The sequence below is a fragment of the Barbus barbus genome (genome assembly GCF_936440315.1).
Source record: "Barbus barbus genome assembly, chromosome: 5".
NCBI classification, from domain to species: domain Eukaryota; kingdom Metazoa; phylum Chordata; class Actinopteri; order Cypriniformes; family Cyprinidae; genus Barbus; species Barbus barbus.
Window position 1 is genome coordinate 35,047,344 of NC_136733.1, and position 19,257 is coordinate 35,066,600.

The 19,257-nt window shown below is 36.1% G+C and overlaps 1 protein-coding gene across 1 annotated transcript in view; it reads right to left on the minus strand.

Moving 5' to 3' along the window:
• Nucleotides 1-3,035: 3,035 nt before the first annotated feature.
• The window catches only part of LOC306870307 (sphingosine-1-phosphate transporter SPNS2-like), a 70,979-nt gene continuing 54,757 nt past the window's right edge, over nt 3,036-19,257 (minus strand). Inside the window, exons 9-13 of the mRNA XM_079417502.1 lie at nt 18,597-18,662; nt 17,997-18,095; nt 13,388-13,551; nt 8,271-8,307; nt 3,036-5,910 (exon numbers count right to left, since the gene is read on the minus strand). Of these exons, the coding sequence (XP_079273628.1) occupies nt 5,899-5,910; nt 8,271-8,307; nt 13,388-13,551; nt 17,997-18,095; nt 18,597-18,662 (378 nt within the window). The 3' untranslated portion in view covers nt 3,036-5,898. The remainder of the gene's footprint in view (nt 5,911-8,270; nt 8,308-13,387; nt 13,552-17,996; nt 18,096-18,596; nt 18,663-19,257) is intronic.

The window sequence follows — 19,257 nt, forward strand, 5'->3', positions numbered from 1 at the left end:
AAAGTGAAGTAGCTTCTATTATTTTGTTTAACTCATCAACAGCTACGTAGTGTTGGTTGCTTGGTAACAGACCTGAGAGTGGATTGTCGAGCTTGATTAAGATTTCCTAACTAGAGATAAGATACTATTTTGTAAGATAGGTTAAGAATCCCAAATCAAGTTAAGATTTGCTTCTGTAATACGAATTTGCGAAAAATCCTAATTTAACATATATCTTAAGTTAAGATCTAAGATAAGAAACTTTCTGTAATACGCCCCCTGGTCCACAAAACCAGTTTTAAGTTGCACAGGTATATGTATGGGTCAAAATTATCGATTTTTCTTTTATGCCAAAAATCATTAGGATATTAAATAAAGATCATGTTCCATGAAGATATTTAGTAAATTTCCTACTGTAAATATATCAAAACTTGATTAGTAATATGCATTGCTAAGAACTTCATTTGGACCACTTTAAAGGCGATTTTCTCAAATTCATTTTTTTTTTTTTTTTTTTTACCCTCAAAATCCAGATTTAAAAAAAATAGTTGTATCTTGACCAAATATTGTCCTATCCTAACAAACCATACATCAATGTAATCAATTTGGGACCTTTATGACTTTGTGGACCACATATTGTCTTGTATATTCTTTCATTGTTCAAAAGACACTGAAAAGTATCTTCAAAATATCTTCTTTTGTCATCCACAGAAGAACATCATATGTTTCGAGGGACATGAGAGTAAATGATAACTGAAGTGTCATTTTTGGATGAATGACTCCATACTTTTTCCATATAAGAGTACTTTTCCATACCCTTTTCTCAGCACTGTTTTAATAGAGAACAAGGGTTTTGAACTAAATTGTCTGTTCTGAGGCTTCTACATGGATTCTGTGTTCTGTAACTAGCTAAATAGCTTAAAAGAGTGACTTGTCAAAATAACCAAAACAAAATTGACACGTGCCTCAACAACTATTTGCTTAAGCTTGAAATTGACCCTAAAATTACCCTCGTTTTTAATTTTTGTTTCTTTGGCCCACAGAATGTTTTAACAGTCCCGTGGAAAAGAAATCGCCACATTGATTTTCCTGCTGAGTATAAGGAACCATTATATCCTGTCTACACCCATAGAGTTTCCTGTCAGATCTCCACTGTTCTGTTAACACTGACAGAGTTTTCTCATGGTGTCATGCCAGAATTAGGTTTGGTTTGCTTGGCCAGTGCATTTCTGTCGGGTTATCAGAGTACAGTGTCCAGTGGAGAAAGGTCTTCACCACTTCATCAAGATTGAAGATACAGTTTGTTGTTTTATTTAAATCTAAATACAAATATCGAATGCCAGTTTGTTCTGACTCGATTTTACCAAAGACTATAGAAAACCCAAGACGTGTCACTCTTATAGTTTTGAAACAGTCAGCGCAACTTGAGCTTAGGACTGTGCATGTGCACTGGGCTGATCTAGCCTGAATAATAAGCTTTAGTTTTTATAACGCTATTTGAGCAAAATAAACAACATTAATGATATAGATGTTGTCAAATTTCTTTGGTGATTTCAAATATGAAATTTAATCGTAACCTTAGTGAACAGGAGAATTTGATGTTTCCCTGTTAAAAGTGATAGGAGCTGCACTTGGATGCCCGAGAGAGGCGTTTCAAAGATGGCCGCCGAGTGACATGACTTGTCTTAAAGAGACTTGATTTTACCAACATATATTCCATTCATTTCAGGATTCTGTATATTTTCAATTTTCATTTGCACATGTAAATATTGAAACGGCTTTCAAAAAGATAGATCATCTTTAGTGTGTAATACCAAAATCGAATGGTTTCATTGTAAATTAGTCAAACGTTGATATGTTTCCTTTAAACTAGCTAAGGGCCTTCCTGTCAAAGGTTGAATGGGGTCACTTGTGATTAGAAAAGCTCTTGTGATCAATACTTCTGAGTGAATGCAGCCACAGTAAGCAGTTTTGGGGCGTTTGAGGCCATCAGCTCTGTGCTTAACTGAAGGAAAACACCTCATCATTATTGGTTGGCTTTTTGGAGATATTTGGCCATTATGGGTCTTCTGTTCTTTGTGTGTTTTTGTTGGCGAGTTAGTGAGCTTTTCAGATATTTGTGAACTTTCTCGATTTGCTTTCATATGCGGTTCGGGTCACACCATGAGCAAATATTGTATTTTCATCTGTAATATGGATGAATGTGACCGCTGTTGCTAGGCACACTTTCTCATTTTCAGCAACAGACAACAGTCACTGGCTATGTAGGTGCTACACTGGTGACCTTCTCCATCTACATTCTTCTTCTCTGGCGTCACAGATACAGTTGCTGAGCAACAGAGGTGCAGTGTGCCTCTCTAAACAATGCTAGACTTCATCCAGTTCCCCAAAACCCGGGCTGATTCTTACACTAGTCGATGAAAATGAAACCTTTTGCTCTGCCCACCTCTCCCCTCCTCCTACCTCTGAAAGAGAGGAAGAGAGGGCTTCCTGCTCCAGAGCAGTGAAAGTCTCCTTTCTGTCCCCCCAGGTATGTGCTAATGGGGCTCTGTGACATTAGAACCCATTCATGTGCTGTAGGAGTGTAGCTCTCGGATTGGGTATCCTGCTTCTAATCACTCTGTGAATCTGTCCATTCTTGGAAGATCCTTCCATACTACTGAGTTTGCGATATTTTTATTGATCTTCATCCAAGGCTACTTCTTTGATTAAAAATACAGTAAATACAGTAGTGCTGTGAAATTACCATTTTTCTATTTTAACACATTTAAAACATGTATTTTAAAATGTAATTTATTCCTGACAACTTAATTTTTTTTTGTCTTTACTGTCACTTTTGATCAATACAGTACATCTTTGCTGAATAAAATTAATTTCTTGCATTATAATTTAACAAACATGAATCATGGTATATCTTACAAAATAATAAAATAAACAGATTAATAAATTCTGTAACCTTATTGGTTATTGGCATTGCATTAAATCAACACACTAGTGCACTTCAATCAAGTGCACTTTTGTAATAATGTCAACAACAACAAAAAAGACACTGTATTGCTCTGTTTTGATTAAATAAGTTTATTTTGATCAGTTACATATAGGTGTATATCCCTGTGGGAGCATCACAGTAAACGTCCTAGATACTTTTCTTTATAATCACACTTGCTCTAAAAAATAAAATCACCTTTTAATTTCTGCTTGACATCAGAAATAGGTTAATCTTTACAGACTTCTTGTATGACAAGAAAATGTGCAATCTGAAATACTCAACTCTCACGATTCAGCAATTAAAATGATCTCATAAAACTGCTCATTAGCAGTAGCATTTTGTCAATAAAATGAACCTGGCCTTACAAATATTAAGCCAGTCGTTCATCTGATCAAGATCACCATGAGCGTTGCCTTTCAACAAACAAATAAAGAAGTCATATAATCATTGACAGCACGTAAAATAACTTTGAAAAGCTAGTAGTCAGGCAGTGAATGGGTAATAATCCTTCAAAGCTAGCACTTACAAAATGCCAGTGTAGAACTATTGAATTAGACAGTAAAAGAAAACCCCCTGTTCAGCACATTATTCACACACCCAGTTGCTTGTGCAAAATAAATCAGGTAAAATATCAGTTCATTGGTCTAATAAACATGTTGATACACAATACATGTACTTTTGTATAAGTGTAAATCATGCTCCGTGTGAATCAGTAAAATAATTGGCTCCTGTGACAACACAGTTCTCTGAGATGAACAACTGAGAGATTCTTCAAATGGTGACGAGGAGGCGTTTTTTAAACAAAAATTAACCAAAAACAGAACTGTACATAATATCTATGACATTATTTTTCCCTTATTCCATCTAATCAGCAAGGGTAGCAAATAAACAAATCAAAAACGTAATAAATACATTGCATCAAAGCAGTTTATAATATATTAAAATTGCTGCATAATATAGTTTATCTTTATAGTGTTTATATATAAAACTCATATTTGTAAAAAGAAAGAAAAAGACATCTGTAAAAGAATAATAATAATAATACAAAAGCTTCATTAAGATAAATTGGCATGTGTAAACACATTGGATTGGACAGAATCACATTCAAAGGTTTTTCACCTGGCATGATGAAAGCTAAAAAGATATGACTGGCAAATAGGGACGGTAATTTCACATGATACTTTAAGTCAGACCTTCAAAACACAGATTGGCCTTTTCCACATCAATTTATAGGCAACGTGCTTTTTTCAAGATGGGGGAAAAAGCCTTCTCTTTGAGAACAGATTTACATTTGAATGGCTTCAGATGCAGACACATTTGGTAACGCCAGGTTGCAAAAAAAAGTGACAGTGGTGAGTGTGTGTGCTCTGAGAAAATCTTGCTAAATATGAAGATATACAAATTATTGCCACTGTCAAAGCTTTCACTTTTGTTAATGATGAAATCTTCTTTTAAATTGCATATTACACACTATAATCTGAAGCGAAACAACACAAGCCAATAAGAGAGAAAAAGAATATTTTCTGCAGTTTTACTCCCCAACTTGATCTCTTCGCATCCATGACTATTCAGTGAAAAGCAAAGTGCTTTTCTTAGTGTATGCAACATTCAAATATCTGTTTTCTGCTAAAAAAAATAAAAGACCTCCACAAAATTCACAGAATCCACAAAAAAAGCAAAAACAATCCAGACTTAGCTTAACCTCTGAGTTAAAATTCCCTTTTTGAAAATGGATGGATTGCAGTGTAGGTAATTAACTTGGCTGCGATACACTATCATCCTTTCTGTCTCTAATTTTCCAGTAAAGGGATATGTAAAACCAAATGAGCAAGGTAAGCCAACATACAAAGACTTTCATTCTTATAGACTGAGCCTGTGAATCTTATCCGCAGTTAAAATGAAGGTTTGCCTGTCTGGGTGGGTAACCCGGCACTGCGGAAGGAATTCCTCGCTGGAAAACTCTAAACAAGCGACGATAACCTTAGCTTTGTTCACTTGTTTACTTGTTAACGTTTTTCAGTATTTCTGCTCTCCTCTTAGACATACTACGCGATTCATCCTGGCAGACTATTCAGTAAAGTTCAGTATGAAAGCATTTACATGTTGTTTCTTCATTATAAAAAGACAATATTTACAATCCAGTGTCCCTTTCAGCTGTAGTTTATGAAGTCCCTCCAGTTTCGTTTGTAAAAACACACAGTCCGAGCAAGAAGAGAAAAGATAATGATCGATTTCAATGGTCTCGGGTGTCATGCATGACTGCATGATTTCACTGGCACTGCATTAAAATGGTAAGTGCTAAGAAAAAGAATGGAAAAATACATTTAATAATACGCAAAGAAAAGGATCTATATGAAAGAAAAGTGGCCAGGGACCAGACCTGTGCCTCTGCCAGATTACTTAAGGCAGGGCTCACCGTGTAGTTTGTTGGGTATGTGATGTGAGTGATTCCTTCAGTTCTGTATTTACAGGATTTTGGCGTTTAGGCGAGCCCCTTATTGGCTGAGAGCATCGTTGGTACTGGTCCCCATTAGGAATGTAATGCTATGGCACTTGGTGCAGATCGACAGGCAGTGTGACAGGACGGGAGCGTGTGTCCGTGCTGTGTTCAGTAGTATGGCACCGAGCGCTCTAGCGCGCATCCTCTTCCAAACACCCATTGGAGCCCAAGTGGCTCTTTATATACATAATTTATAGCTGCACACCAGCTGCTGATTGGCTGACCTCTTGCCAGCTGAAGGTTTCCTAGGGCAAGCAAGGTGCGACTCGAATTCAGAACGGCCTTCACATGATGAAACGAAAAAGCAGAGATGATATGATAGCGGTGATTCGAGAGTGTGCGTATAGTGAGTTAGCTGCTAGTTTTATTCCTTCTGGGTTTTTTTTTCCTCCACTTGCCCATATTTTCATGCCATTGCAGCAGCCCCATCTCATTTGGTAACCTGAGGGAATGAAAAAGAAAAAGACAGGTCAGTCTCTGACTGTTTGTGTTGTTGAATAAAACTTGGAGCAATAACATCCTAGTCTCTGGCTTCCCAACAGGATGTTTCATTTTAATTATTATAACTCAGAACCCACTGAGCCATCTGTCTGGTGCTGCTGGTGAGGTAAACCAACCCCCATTTAACACACACACACACACACACACACACACACACACACACACTGCAACTAGAGCTAAGCTTCCCACAGCTGTCCCACTGACATCAGAAGTCTGTCACAAACTTGACAATTATTTTATTCAATTTAATTTTAATATAGTAGAGATGCAGAGTACGGCAGTACAGTATGATGATATTTGGCTCATGCAACGTAACTTAAAATGTTAAATGCTAGGGTATTATGCTCAGATAATCACATCCATGACGTTTACGGAGCATCCAGGGTCTTGTTTGAGATTTGTCATTATCATTATGCCACAAATAATCTGGCCTATAAGCTCTTCTACTATTAATCAAACCATTGTTTTCTTTATTGTGTGATAACACACTCATACACTGAAAATTCTGTAATTCAGACTAATGTTGGATTTGGTCTTTTAAACCTGAGGTTTTTCAAGTTCATGGTTTTTAATTGTGTTTATTTTGATCTGTTTTTACTTGCTTTTAGAAAAACATAGATATAGGTTTGTGAAAAGTATTTTAAAGTAAGTGGTCATCACCTTGTGTAAACAAAATGTTGTGTTTTTACAATTTACAAATGGGGTTTATACATGAAAATGTAAACTTCCTTTGGCTTTAGGAAGGGGGACCTCTCAAGGGGATCGCCTTTTTTGATTTAAACCAAAATCTAACATGGCAAACCCATTTTTATCTGTTTTCAACATTGATAATAATTAGAAATGTTTCTTAAACATCAATCAGCATGTTATTTCTGAAGGAACGTGACACTAACGAGTGGAGTAATGACTGCTAATCACATAAATTACATTTTACAATATATTAAAATAGAAACTAGTTAATTTAAATTGCAATAATATTTAACAATATTACAGTTTTACTAGATTTATGATCAAATATCTGTAGCCTTGATGAGCATAAGAGTCTCATATAAATAAATAAATAATCAATCAAACCAATCCCAAATTTTTTTAACGGTAGCACACATAACTCTGCAGCTCATATTGAGTAGAATATGCATTTAGGAAATCCAATCATGTTTAACTGCCCAAAGGGTGAATAGCTGAATGGTTGTGGTATCATTTAATTAGATGTTCTCTAAAAGGAAAGACTTTTTATGGTGAAGACTCTCCATTTTGTCATCATGCTATTATTTGTCCACTAGATTTAAGCACTCACTATGTTATCTCTTCAGTGACTAGCACGTCCTCCATCTGCAAGGGCATTGGTCTATTTCTCCATTTCTTTCCCTTTTCATCTCTCATTTATTCTCTCTAATATCTTCTCGTTGCTTTGGTTGCAAAGCCCTTCCTGTCTGAAATCTTTGGCCCTAATCAAGGCTAATGTCACATTAGTGATTTTTCTCATACTCCCACTCAGCATCCAACCGGAGATATTTCATTGATTTCAAGTTCAACTGCAGTCAAATAAGGCTGTTAACCTAATAAAGAGAGGTAGTTTTGCTAATTAGAAAGTGGCGGGTGCTGTAAAGGAGTAGGACAGCTAACTTGGGACAGACTGTCTGCAGAACAAAAATACATGACCACATTTAATGGTTACAGTCCGCCCTCTCAGTCCAAATAGTTAGGGGACTAGTTATTTTTAGTGTACTGCTCCCACATACATTGTCCTCCACCTAAAAAACTGGCAACCAGGGAAGCCCATTTCCTGATGTTGTTAGATGTTTTCTTTCTCTGTCTTTTGATGCTTTGCCATTCTTTTGGGGCATATGAAGTCATGGTAATTATACAAACAGGCTCATAACAGTGAGTGTGAGAGGCTGATAAGAGAAAGAGGGGAAGGGGGCAGAAACAGAGGCTTGAAGACGAGCCAGATTTGAGATTATCAGCTGATTAAATAACCTGCTCACTCCAAAAAACTGTTCAAAATGTCAATTATTATGAAAAGGTGATGCCACTATGAGCCCTAAGTCTATTCTATTCTATTATGATGCACAAGGACTCCAATGTGTAAAACATAGGGTAAATAAAGGTTAGTTTTGCAGCTCTGGAATTTCATAAAGGTGGTAGGTTATTATTTCTCCCCTTACAGTCCAGAATACCTTCTCATAAATAAGCTTGAACCATTGTATTTTCTATTTTTAAAAGGTCAACAGGATAACAGTGTTAGGGGAAAAAGTGGGGCGGCCTTTGTTGGAGAATTGCAGGAACTTGAGGTCTTACCTTAACTGTGGACGGCGGTCGGGAAAGCTGGTTTACTCTAGAGAAATAAAAGAAAACAAAAGAAAAAACAGAATAATGAGGGAAAAATTGTGTAGAGACAGGATTTGTGCAACACATTTCATAATTGTACACTACACATCAGCAGGATCTCTTATTGGATGGGTTTTCAAACTGGGCTACATATTGTCCTTAATGTATTTTGTAGTCTTATGAAAGTAAAGATATTAATTAAATGAAAGATATTAATTAAATATGTTTAAGACAATATTTTTAACACACCAAATTTGATGTTATTTTGCCTACTTTAAAATGGTTGGAAATCTTGAGATTAATCACAATTATTTTTATGGTTTTAAACAGTGAGTGATAACTTTTAATACTTTTAATAGTGGGTAAAATACACTGTTAACTTAATACAAATGAAATATTCTCCAGATAATATATATTTTTTAATTATATTACCCAGTTTTTCAACTTTTGGGGTCCAAAAGTTTGATAACTTTAATTTACAAAGCAAATTCGCAGCAGCATTATTGAAATACAACCATTTATATGCAAAGCTCTAAAATGAGTTACAGCAGTGGTTTGATTCAGTGTAACCACAGGTGGTCAGGGTACTGACAAGTTGGTGAGGATCCAGATTTTAATGCGAGAAACACTAATTCTGTGTAGAAGTACTCAAGTTCTCCTCATCATATTCACTGATGAGCATTTTCACTTCTTTCCTTTTTTTTCCCCCTATAAGATGTTCTCTTGCCGCCTTGTAATTACAGTCACTCTATTGGAAATCTCAATGGTGACACTTCACAGGCTGCTAGTGCTTTAACACACAGTTCACAGGATGCTTATATCTACAGTACATCCCAAAGGACACCATGCCAACTGATGCCATGCAGCAAAGAATATGAGACAAATTCATGCATGTGTGTATTTTTGCGTGACTGCCTGGGTGCCCAGTGTTTTCCCCTGTGCTATAAACGGCTCCCTCATGGCCCCAAACAGCTTACAGCCTAGAAATAAAGTACTCTTCAAGCTCAATATATATTCCTCCGCTCCAGTGAACGCCTTTCATTTTGCATGTTGTGTCCATAAATAGAGGAAGACAAAAAAGAATGCTATATTCATGTAACAAGATATTTGCGAATAAAGAACTACTGGGCCTGAAACAGCAGTTAAATTTCTATTTTTAGACTGCATGATGACTCGTGATGATGCAATGCTTATGAAAAATTCTGAGACGGGTGTTGTGTAAGAGAATTAGTTGGAAATGTATAATTGCACAGGCTCATAACAGCTAGATATAAGCTTATAGTGTATGCTGCATCCACAAATAAAACTGCTTTAATCTGTAGCTGCTGCTTTTGGCATGCATGACATAGCAGGTTATTACATAGCATAGCTGCAATTCAGTGGCTGCATAAAACCAGTGGTGTGGTAAAACTTCTGTATAAACTGCAACCAACAGCGGGAGTACACTAGAAAAGATTCTAAATTTAAAGATCCAGTTCTTTGTCATATAGCCTAATTTATTTTATACTAAAAGGTGGATTGGTTATCATATTATGTTGGCTTGGCGAAGGCCATGTTTTTTTTAATGTTTTACTGACATGCACGTCGCAATCGTGGCCCTCTGCCTTTGAAAGGAGAAATACATACAACAAACTACATAATTTCCATGTGTTTTACAGCCTTATAAATCAAAACATTCCGGCGATCGAACACAGTACATATAGAATAACATAATACAGTTAGTGCTTATCAGTGCTTGTGAAATTTCGTTTTCTCTAACTGCAGAGAAACGCGCAGCTCGGACGCTCGCGCTCCGGACCACATTCATCATCACTTCTCTTGCACAAACACAGACAAGCATAATTCAAAAATAAAGGATATCTAAACATTTCGTTTATATAGCTATAATAGGCCTACATAAAACAGAATTAGGACACAGAGGTTGCAGTCCTATTAGGTTTTAGCTCGTAACTTCAAGAAACATGCATACATGAGTACAAGAGACCAAATTTGCCATATTCCGTCGATCAGATCGAAAGATTTCATTCATAGAGCTGTCACACATTTTACCAGACAGGCGCACTGACGCGATGCAAAGAAAAACAGCTCGCTTCACGTTACGTTTTTATTCTTAACTTCACGAAACTTGCATAGATTATTTCGCATCCAGCTAGCCAACTCTATTGAAGCTGTTGTCATAGCCTAGTAAGCTTTTTATTAGAATAGAATATTGCAAGGGTTCATGGAAAAATACTGTTGTGTGTACATCAAATGTACATTTTTTTCATTTCTGGATCTAAACACGTACCTAAAACCTGCTCTTTTATACTATTGTTTGCAATTTGTTTATCGCACAATTTAACTGGTATCTACACTTTTATTTTCATAATAAACTTGTTTGTTAGAATAGACAATTACAGCGGTCTATAACAAATATTGCCAGGGTTCATACAAGCTGCTTAAAATGCCAGAAGTACTTGACGTTTAGTTATTGAAATGAATGAAAACATTATGAATGAAGTTAGAGTTTATTTTTTAGTAATGACAATTTTGGTTGTCATGAAAGCCTTCTTCATTAAAATACAAAATAGCAATTGTCTATTGAAAATTTTATGAAGACAATAACTGTTGTACACTTTTTCATCATTATATTGTTTATATCTTATAATTGGTAAATAACCATTTAACAAGTCACATAATAATAAATAATTACTGCTTAAAATTACAATATTATATTATAAGTAAACCAATCATTAAACATTTGTAATAGATAAAAAAAATATTGGTCATTTCATCTTAATGTAGTTCAGAATGAAGGCCATAATGCTAACAGGATAGCAAATACTTCAAAGACTTTGAAAATGTTTCATTTATGTTTCATTTAAGTGACTAACTAAAAAAAAGGCATATAAATTCATTACATTTTCATGAACTTTAATAATGCTTAAATATGCATCTCCTACATACCATTACTTTTTTCTTATTTTAATGGTATTGACAGTATATTTCTGAAGTTGTCACACATAACTTAATGCACGTCCAACTGAAGAAGGGACACTATATTAGTTATCTATTTTCATATTGTGCATATAATAGTACTCTTATAAGGACTCACAATATACTTGAAAAGAGACATGTCCATTGTGTACATGTCCATTACATCATCTACACAAACCATTGTGCTTGGACCCCAATGATCGCCTTGAGTTAAACCGCATTGTTTCAGTTACCAGTGTCATTGCCTACAACGCTTTGGTGACAGGACTTTGAAATAACAAACAGGAAAACAATAAATGGCATTGCTTATTTCGCATCCAGCTAGTCAACTCTGTCCAAGCTGTTGTCATAGCCTAGTAGGCTTTTTATTAGAATAGAAAATAGCAAGGGTCCATAGAAAAATACTGTGGTACGTTTTTTGCAGCAGGGCAGCTCAAGAACGCTGGAAACACAAGTACTCTGGCTCTTTTGCAGAGGCCAAGCCAACATCAAAGTTCGTCTTCGAACTTTAGCTTCTAGTTCTAAATTTAAAGTTCTTTTTTTATCTTATTCTAAATTTAAAAGTAAAGTATTTGGCATTATCCTAAATTTAAATGTGAGTTTTTGTTATTTTATTTTACATTTGAAGTGAAGTTAATGTTAAAATATGTTCTCTCATCCCTTTTTAATATATAGAGAAAACTAAGTTTATTTCATTGAAAAATGCACTGCGGTTCTTTAAAAACATTGCTCTGTTCTTATGAGTATCTGGCCAGCTTGGCATAGCAACACTGGCTCCACCAATTGTGTGAGGGCTATCTGTTTATCTGACCAATAGTAGCAGTGGGAAGTGTTCAGGGGAACCTACTTGAAAATAGTCAGTTATATATTATTCTATTTGACACAACAATTTTAAACCTAGTCACTGTATTTTTGTCAAGATTTATTCATGTTAGGATTGATTTAAGACTATTTGTATTCCACTACTTATGATGTATAGCAGGAAAAAGAACAATTTAAGAATCCTGCTGAGTAGCTCCATGTGAAAAATGACTATAATGATTAAACTGCCTTTTGTAATAGATGGCGAGACGAGAAGAAAAGTCAACCTCCTGGGCTGTCTCTAAGACCTATCGTGGGAAGATCTTCCGCAGTAATCCAACATACCACCCTGCCTAAAAATGTCCCCAAGCAGACAGGAAGGAAGTCATTTTTGAGTGGCAACACACACAGGAAATCCACTTGATAAAAGACGGCCGCAAAACAGAAAGTGAGTCGCAAAATCCGGGTATCATGTTTTTCTTTACCTTTTAAGGCAATGAGATTTTCCATAACCAAACCGGCATATGTTTTAGATGAAGGTCTGTTTTAAAATGTCTGTTTAAATATATATATATATATATATATATATATATATATATATATATATATATATATATATATATATATATATATATATATATATATATATATATATATATATATATATATATATATATATATATATGGCTTATGTATGCCATGTTAAAATGAAATGACATGTCTGGGTAGCTTGAATAGCAGGAGACAACATTGGGATTTATTTTAAGTTTATTTCATCTTATGTCGTCATGACTGTTACTAAATGCTACTTTCATTAAATTGTTTAGTTAGCTTGTCTCTGCCTAATGCTAGTCTACTGAAATTACATTTATTTTGAAATCTCTCCTCTCATTAATTAATGATTTGAATATGGAAAGTTCTTGATCTACTAAAGCTCATCTGTAACCCATGTAAAGTGCCATTTTCCAATAGGCAGATAACTTCTGCAGAGTGTCTTTGTTTGAGAATACATCTAGATCTGTCTGTCTATGAATCTCGCTCATTCTCACAGATTAACTATCCACCTGAGGCTATTCACCAGGCACACAAAGATGGCCAAGGCTACCAAAATCACCATGGCAACCGGTATTATCCGGATTGTCATTGTCAGTGGAGGAAATGGGAAATGATAACCCCGTTTAGGAATGTAAAGTAAGGAACCCTTGAAATGGAAGCACCTCGATGCCTTTAGATAGTTTTCAGAATAACTACTTAAAAGATTGGGCTGAATTAGCTCTATCAAGGTTGTGAGTAAAGGCCTAGGCACTCACTCGTTCTCCGCTTTGTCACGATCATCCAGGAAGAAAAGGGCAGTGGCCAGGAAGAACATCCCCCCCAAAACGATGACAAAGGGGCAGAGCATGAGGGCATAGCCCAAGCTCAGGAACTGCCATAACGCTGATGTAGCGTAGCTCTTCTGCAGCGAGTCTGATATCTGCAGGAACACACAGAAACACAAACAAAAGAGCATTCATTAGCAAACAAAGGAAAAGTCTGCTGCGAGTCATCAGCGACATTAATGTAATAATTAACTTCCTGATATTGTCTTCGAGAGCTGTGCTGTTTTAATCAGTTTCTGTGTGAATGGTTAATTATGCTAACTTGTCTTAAGCTATTGGTATCTGTTAAACAGCAAGTCAATATATCTATAAAAAGACAATAAACCTTAATTAAATTATTGATTCAATCAAGGAGGCATTTAGTTCAGTTTCAATTTTACAAACTGATTTAATTTTGTGCTGTGAGCTCCCTTAGGATTCACTCAGTCAGTAGTTAGCAACTGGTTCTTAATGTTAAAAATCATGACGTATTTCCTATGTGATATCAGCAGGGGATAATGTCATTCTAAAGAGCATTTGATTGTACAAAAAAAGTGTAGTGCAGGAGGAGTAAGCAATATTTTTGTTTCATTTTCCTGGAAGATCATTTTTAAATGCCTTCATCTGATAAAAGTAAATTGTTAACTTCTAGGAGTACACTAAAGGCCACAAAGCTGAAATCCTGATTTCATTCATCACTATTTATAAAAGACCTGTGAACAGAAAACAAGAGGATATTTCCAGTGCTAATATGCAAAAATGCTTCTTTCTGGCTATTCTAAAGTGGCTTATTATTAGAAAATAAAGCAAACGTTGTATATTTTAACATCAAGACACTAACAGCAGCATTAAAAATACATTTAGAAGCACTATTAATCTCCTCAGAGTCCATCTAACTCACTTTAGCTTGGCTAATCCTTTATCAGCACTAGCGTGTCTCAAGTCTCATGGGTCGGGTAGGAATGCTGACTCTAAAAGGTGGGAGAGTAGGTGCTGATAGTGAGGTCTGTGCGTCTTTGTACATACTTAACCATTTTGGGGACAAATAGTTACCCAGAAGTGAGATAAATCTGACAAAACCTCCTTATGGGGATGCTCTTGTTTGTAAAACTGGTAAGTTAAGAGAGGGTTATTTTAATTGTAATAATGCAGAAAGTTATGTGTTGGGGTTAGGTTATAATATCTGTAACTAGCTGTATATAAAAACAATAAAAGTCTACAGAATGCCCCTATTTAGACAGCAAATGTGTGTGTATATGTCAGTCTTCATGATGCCAAACATGAACTATTTCTCCTGATAAAAATAGGGCTGAGGTTGAACATTTCTGGTGCATGTCTAAAGAGGTTTTTTGCAAAAAAGATGGTAGATTTCGGTTGATAACCTATTTTTATAGATAATTAGACCACCCACTATGCCTGAGGGTATAGATTCACACAGGTACTCCTGAATGTTTTTACATCAGTTAGAGTGAAATGGAGCATTGCCAGGTATTTAGGAAATGTTATTCATTCACAGGTCTAGTGCACACATTGTTCTTAGTTTTTAGAGGAACATGTTGTCTGCCTGCCATATGTTCTTAAATTTCTTTCCAGTTGTCTTCAGTAAGCTATTGGATGTTACTGCTCTCATAACAGCTTAATGTCTGGAAAAACTATAGTGTCACTGCCCTGTGTCAAAGTTCCTGTGGTTTTTCTCTAAAATCTCGACTTTTTGTTATTCAGAGCTGGCAGATTTTTTGCAACAGAAGTACGTCACAGCCACCATCACACTAGCCTGCCAGACCTCCGGAGTGAAATTATCAAGTAACTGTTGATGCATGACTTGGTTCCACGTTCCTGGATACAGTAAAAAACTGGTAAAAGGTTAACGGTAAGTTCCTGACGTCACCAGAATTCCCTGCGTTGCATTTTAATTTGTTGTTTGAATTTGATGATTTTTCTTTAAAATAACTGTTGTTTCTTATTTTTTTCTTATCAGTTATGTTTATTAGGGTTGTATGTTAAATCTAATGTTGTTAAATGAATGTTTATTGCATATTTCAGTTTAATGAGTCTCACCATGATGGTGTTTAGTGCTTGTGTGAATGACACTGTGCACCTTCTATATATGTTATTATTTAAAAGCTGCTTGTGATGGGCTTTGGTTCATCATGTGACTTTCTCATCACCACCTGCATTTGGTGGTTATCAGTGTATTTTAAAGGTACAAAACAGATTTCAGTACTTTAATAGGTTAGTATATTAACATTATATCAGTTAATTAAATTACGGTATTTAACTGTAACTTTAAGTTAAAACCGTAAAACCTAAAATGTTGTTACCATATTTTTTACGGTAGAATTCCGGCAACCACAGCTGCCGTTTTTTTACCGTAAATTTAACAGATTTTTTTTTACAGTTTAACAGAGCTACTATCTTAGAGGTAAAATAGAAGATCATTGTATTCCCAGAAAGCAACTGAGTCATGTGAACTAATCACAACTGAAACATCACAAAACATGTGGCAGAATTATAACCACACTGCCCAGCTCTCTGTAGGGCGTTTTGAACGGATGGAATGTGGTGAGTTGCTAACACTGCGACTTGAGTGAACTTGACCCCTGATCTTTGAGAAAAGAGTAGTCAAACAGTTTAGCAAAGTGCTAGCAATAGCAAAATCATAGGATTGATTCCCAGAGAATGTACATTTACTCATCTAGCAGAAACGTTTATGCAATACAAAGCGAACTTGATAAAATGCATACATTTCAAGGCCCGGTTTCACAGACAGGGTTTCGACTAACTAAGCCAGGATTAGGCCATAGTTCAATTAGGACATTTAAGTAATTTTTATAAACGTGCTTAGGAAAAAACATTACTGGTGTGCATCTTGAGACAAAACAAAGGCACTGATATGTTTTAAGATCAGTCATTGCAAGTTTATTTCAGTTGAAACAGCTCAGATTTACATTTTAGTCTAGGACTAGGTTTAAGCCTTGTCTGTGAAACTGGGGGCAAAAGTTTAAACGTTTGGGCTTTAAAGGAAATACTTTTAAGCATTAGGCATATTAAACTAATCAAAAGTGACATTCAAGATTTTATATAAGATTTCCATTTCAAATAAATTCTGTGTTTTTGAACGTTCTATTCAACTATTTTCAACTTAATAATGATAATAGTGAATGTTTTTAAACACCAAATCAACATATTAAAATGCTTGAAATTCAGCTTTGCCACCACAAGCAGAAATATCATTTTAAATTGTAATATCCCTCAGTATTACTGTTGTACTGTATTTTGATCAAATAAATGCAGCCTTGGTGAGCATCTGACTTTTCAAAAACTTTTACAATTCTTAAAGTATCTGCCAAATGCATAAATGTACATCTAAATTTAATCTGTCTATAAAATGGGAAAGTGTTTACTACTTATTCGCTTAATTCAATGCAGTATCTGAGAGAATGACTCATTATACAAATATCTAAAACTGCACCTCAGCATAACAGCGCAGGTCAGATTCAACATCAAGTCATTAAATCATTAACTGTGCTCAAATACCACATGTCTAGCACATTCCAATTGGAAGAATATTGTATAAACAAAATACAGGTAGATTAGACACACTTCTTCGCTTCTGCTCTGTTCTTATGGCCGTGTATTGAAGTGCATGTGTAAGACAGATAAAGAACAAACACTGCAAATGCACTTTTGTTGCAAGAGGTTGAAGGTGATAATGGAATAAGGGAACAATGGGTCTGAACCCTGAGTCCTACATGACAGAGGGCTCTGAACCTGTCAAAAGCACGGACAGGAGTTACTGTTTTACTTGGATCAACTCCAGTGACTCATGTCTGGAATGCCAGGAATGCCTACAGAAGTCTAGGAAACACAGTGTGCTTTTTCCGGAGTTAAGAAGAATTATGAATTTATGCTGCACTGTGATCGGTTTGGCTTTGTTTTCTTAACATGAACAAGTGTGGAAATCGGAAAAGGGAACGGAGCCAGGGTCAGTGTACAAAATCATAGAGCACAATGTCGCACGGCACAAGGCGGCATAGCTTATTGTTACACAGATGTATTGAAGAGACCGAAGGGAACACTTGTGGATGAATGTAGCCTTAAATGAGCTGGTGACTGGCATATATACAAACACAATCATGTCTCCTGTGGAAAGGTTTTACTGGAAAGAGACAAATCAGGAGGAGCGGGAAAACCTTCAGAGGGCTTTTGTGTAAATCTGCTATTGTGAACTGGAAAAGAAGCCATACATCTTTCTTGCGTAGCTTAAAATCACTGATTTCCTCTTTCTAGCATTAGGTTTTCTCTCTAAACTTGTCAATAACCTGATTATCTTTATGGTTGTCTATTTAGTGTCCTCTGACTTTTGTGGGTATTGAAATGTTGTTTGAAAATCTGTTGGCTTGTATGTAAAAAGACCCTTTCAGTGTTTTGTTTAGACTTCATTTAGTTGGTTCAGACCTTAATTAGACTGACCAGACCCCCAAAACCACCCTATAATGTCTGTACACGCCAAGTACTCAATACTGAGCAGTTCCCTGACCTATGTGTGAGTCATTCTTACCAAGCCAATGAGGTACGGGCTCCCAGCATCCCCTAGTAAATGCGAGGTGAAGCCCTGGAAGGCAACAGCAGTGGCTCTTCTGGTCGGTATGACAACATACTGGAGAGAGAAAAGCGGTGATATGAAAACAGCAGTGAGAATTTCACATTAAATCATAACTGGAAAACAAAAGTAGCATGAGTGCTCGCTTAAGCAGCCGCTGTCAGAGCGCTTTACACTGACCGAAGCTGACTGGAGTTTAAGTATGCAGTAAGACCTTGGCTGACTCAACTTTATGACAGCTTTTCTTGCTAAATCTTTAACTCTGTCTTACATGCACTCTTTGTTTACTGCTCTTAGTTCACTGGCTTCCTTCAGACAAAAACATTCAAACTGAAAATGTTATTTCGTTTTATTTTCCATGAGTGGCGTTTCCATTAAGTGCAATCAAAGGCAGCAATTTTGTCTTGGGCCCCACCCAGGCTATACCAAAACTTGTAGTCATGCATCCCACCATTCAAAATAAGAAACTAGCCTGAGAAGATGACCAGTTTTGTTACAGTTAAAGGCTTTAAAGTTTCCACTCGATGCAGCAGATAAATACAGGCTTTCAATACGAACCATTAAAATGTCCGCTGTAATGGCCCAGTTCAAAAAGAGCAGCGTCTCTCCGATGAAAATGCAGATCTGAGGAGAAAAAGAGAGGGAGAAAGAGAGTTAGGGGAGAAAAATAGAAGGCCAATTATATTTCATTTTATCCTTTAAAATGAGAAGTATACATAATACATACAGATAACAGGGTTTGCAGTTATTTGTCAAAGGCTAAATTAACCCGGCTCATCTACTAAATCAAAAAACCCCAATAAATGTTGTGGAATATGAAAAACGTGTCATTATACTGTGGTTGCGTTATATGCAATTTTTGAATTGAGGGCAACAGAACCATGTCTTGCTCCAAACTGTAAAAAAGAGACTAGTGGTTAGCATTATACAGTACTAGAGTGGAACCTAAAATGTCTGGCGGCTGAAAACGTGTTACATTTTACAAGTTATTTTAACAGACTCACGCAGTCCCATGAGAACAGACTAACTGACGTAGGCATTCCCACACAAATTAACCAATATCCCTCAGTGTCTGGTCTGGATTTTCAAGGTGCTTATGGCAGATTGAGACACAAGGATTGAATATCTCCACTAATCTTAGTGACTTGACAGAATGTAGATGGTCTCTCCACATCTCTGAGGCAAGAATGCAGCTGACGGCAGCTGCTGGGGTCAAACC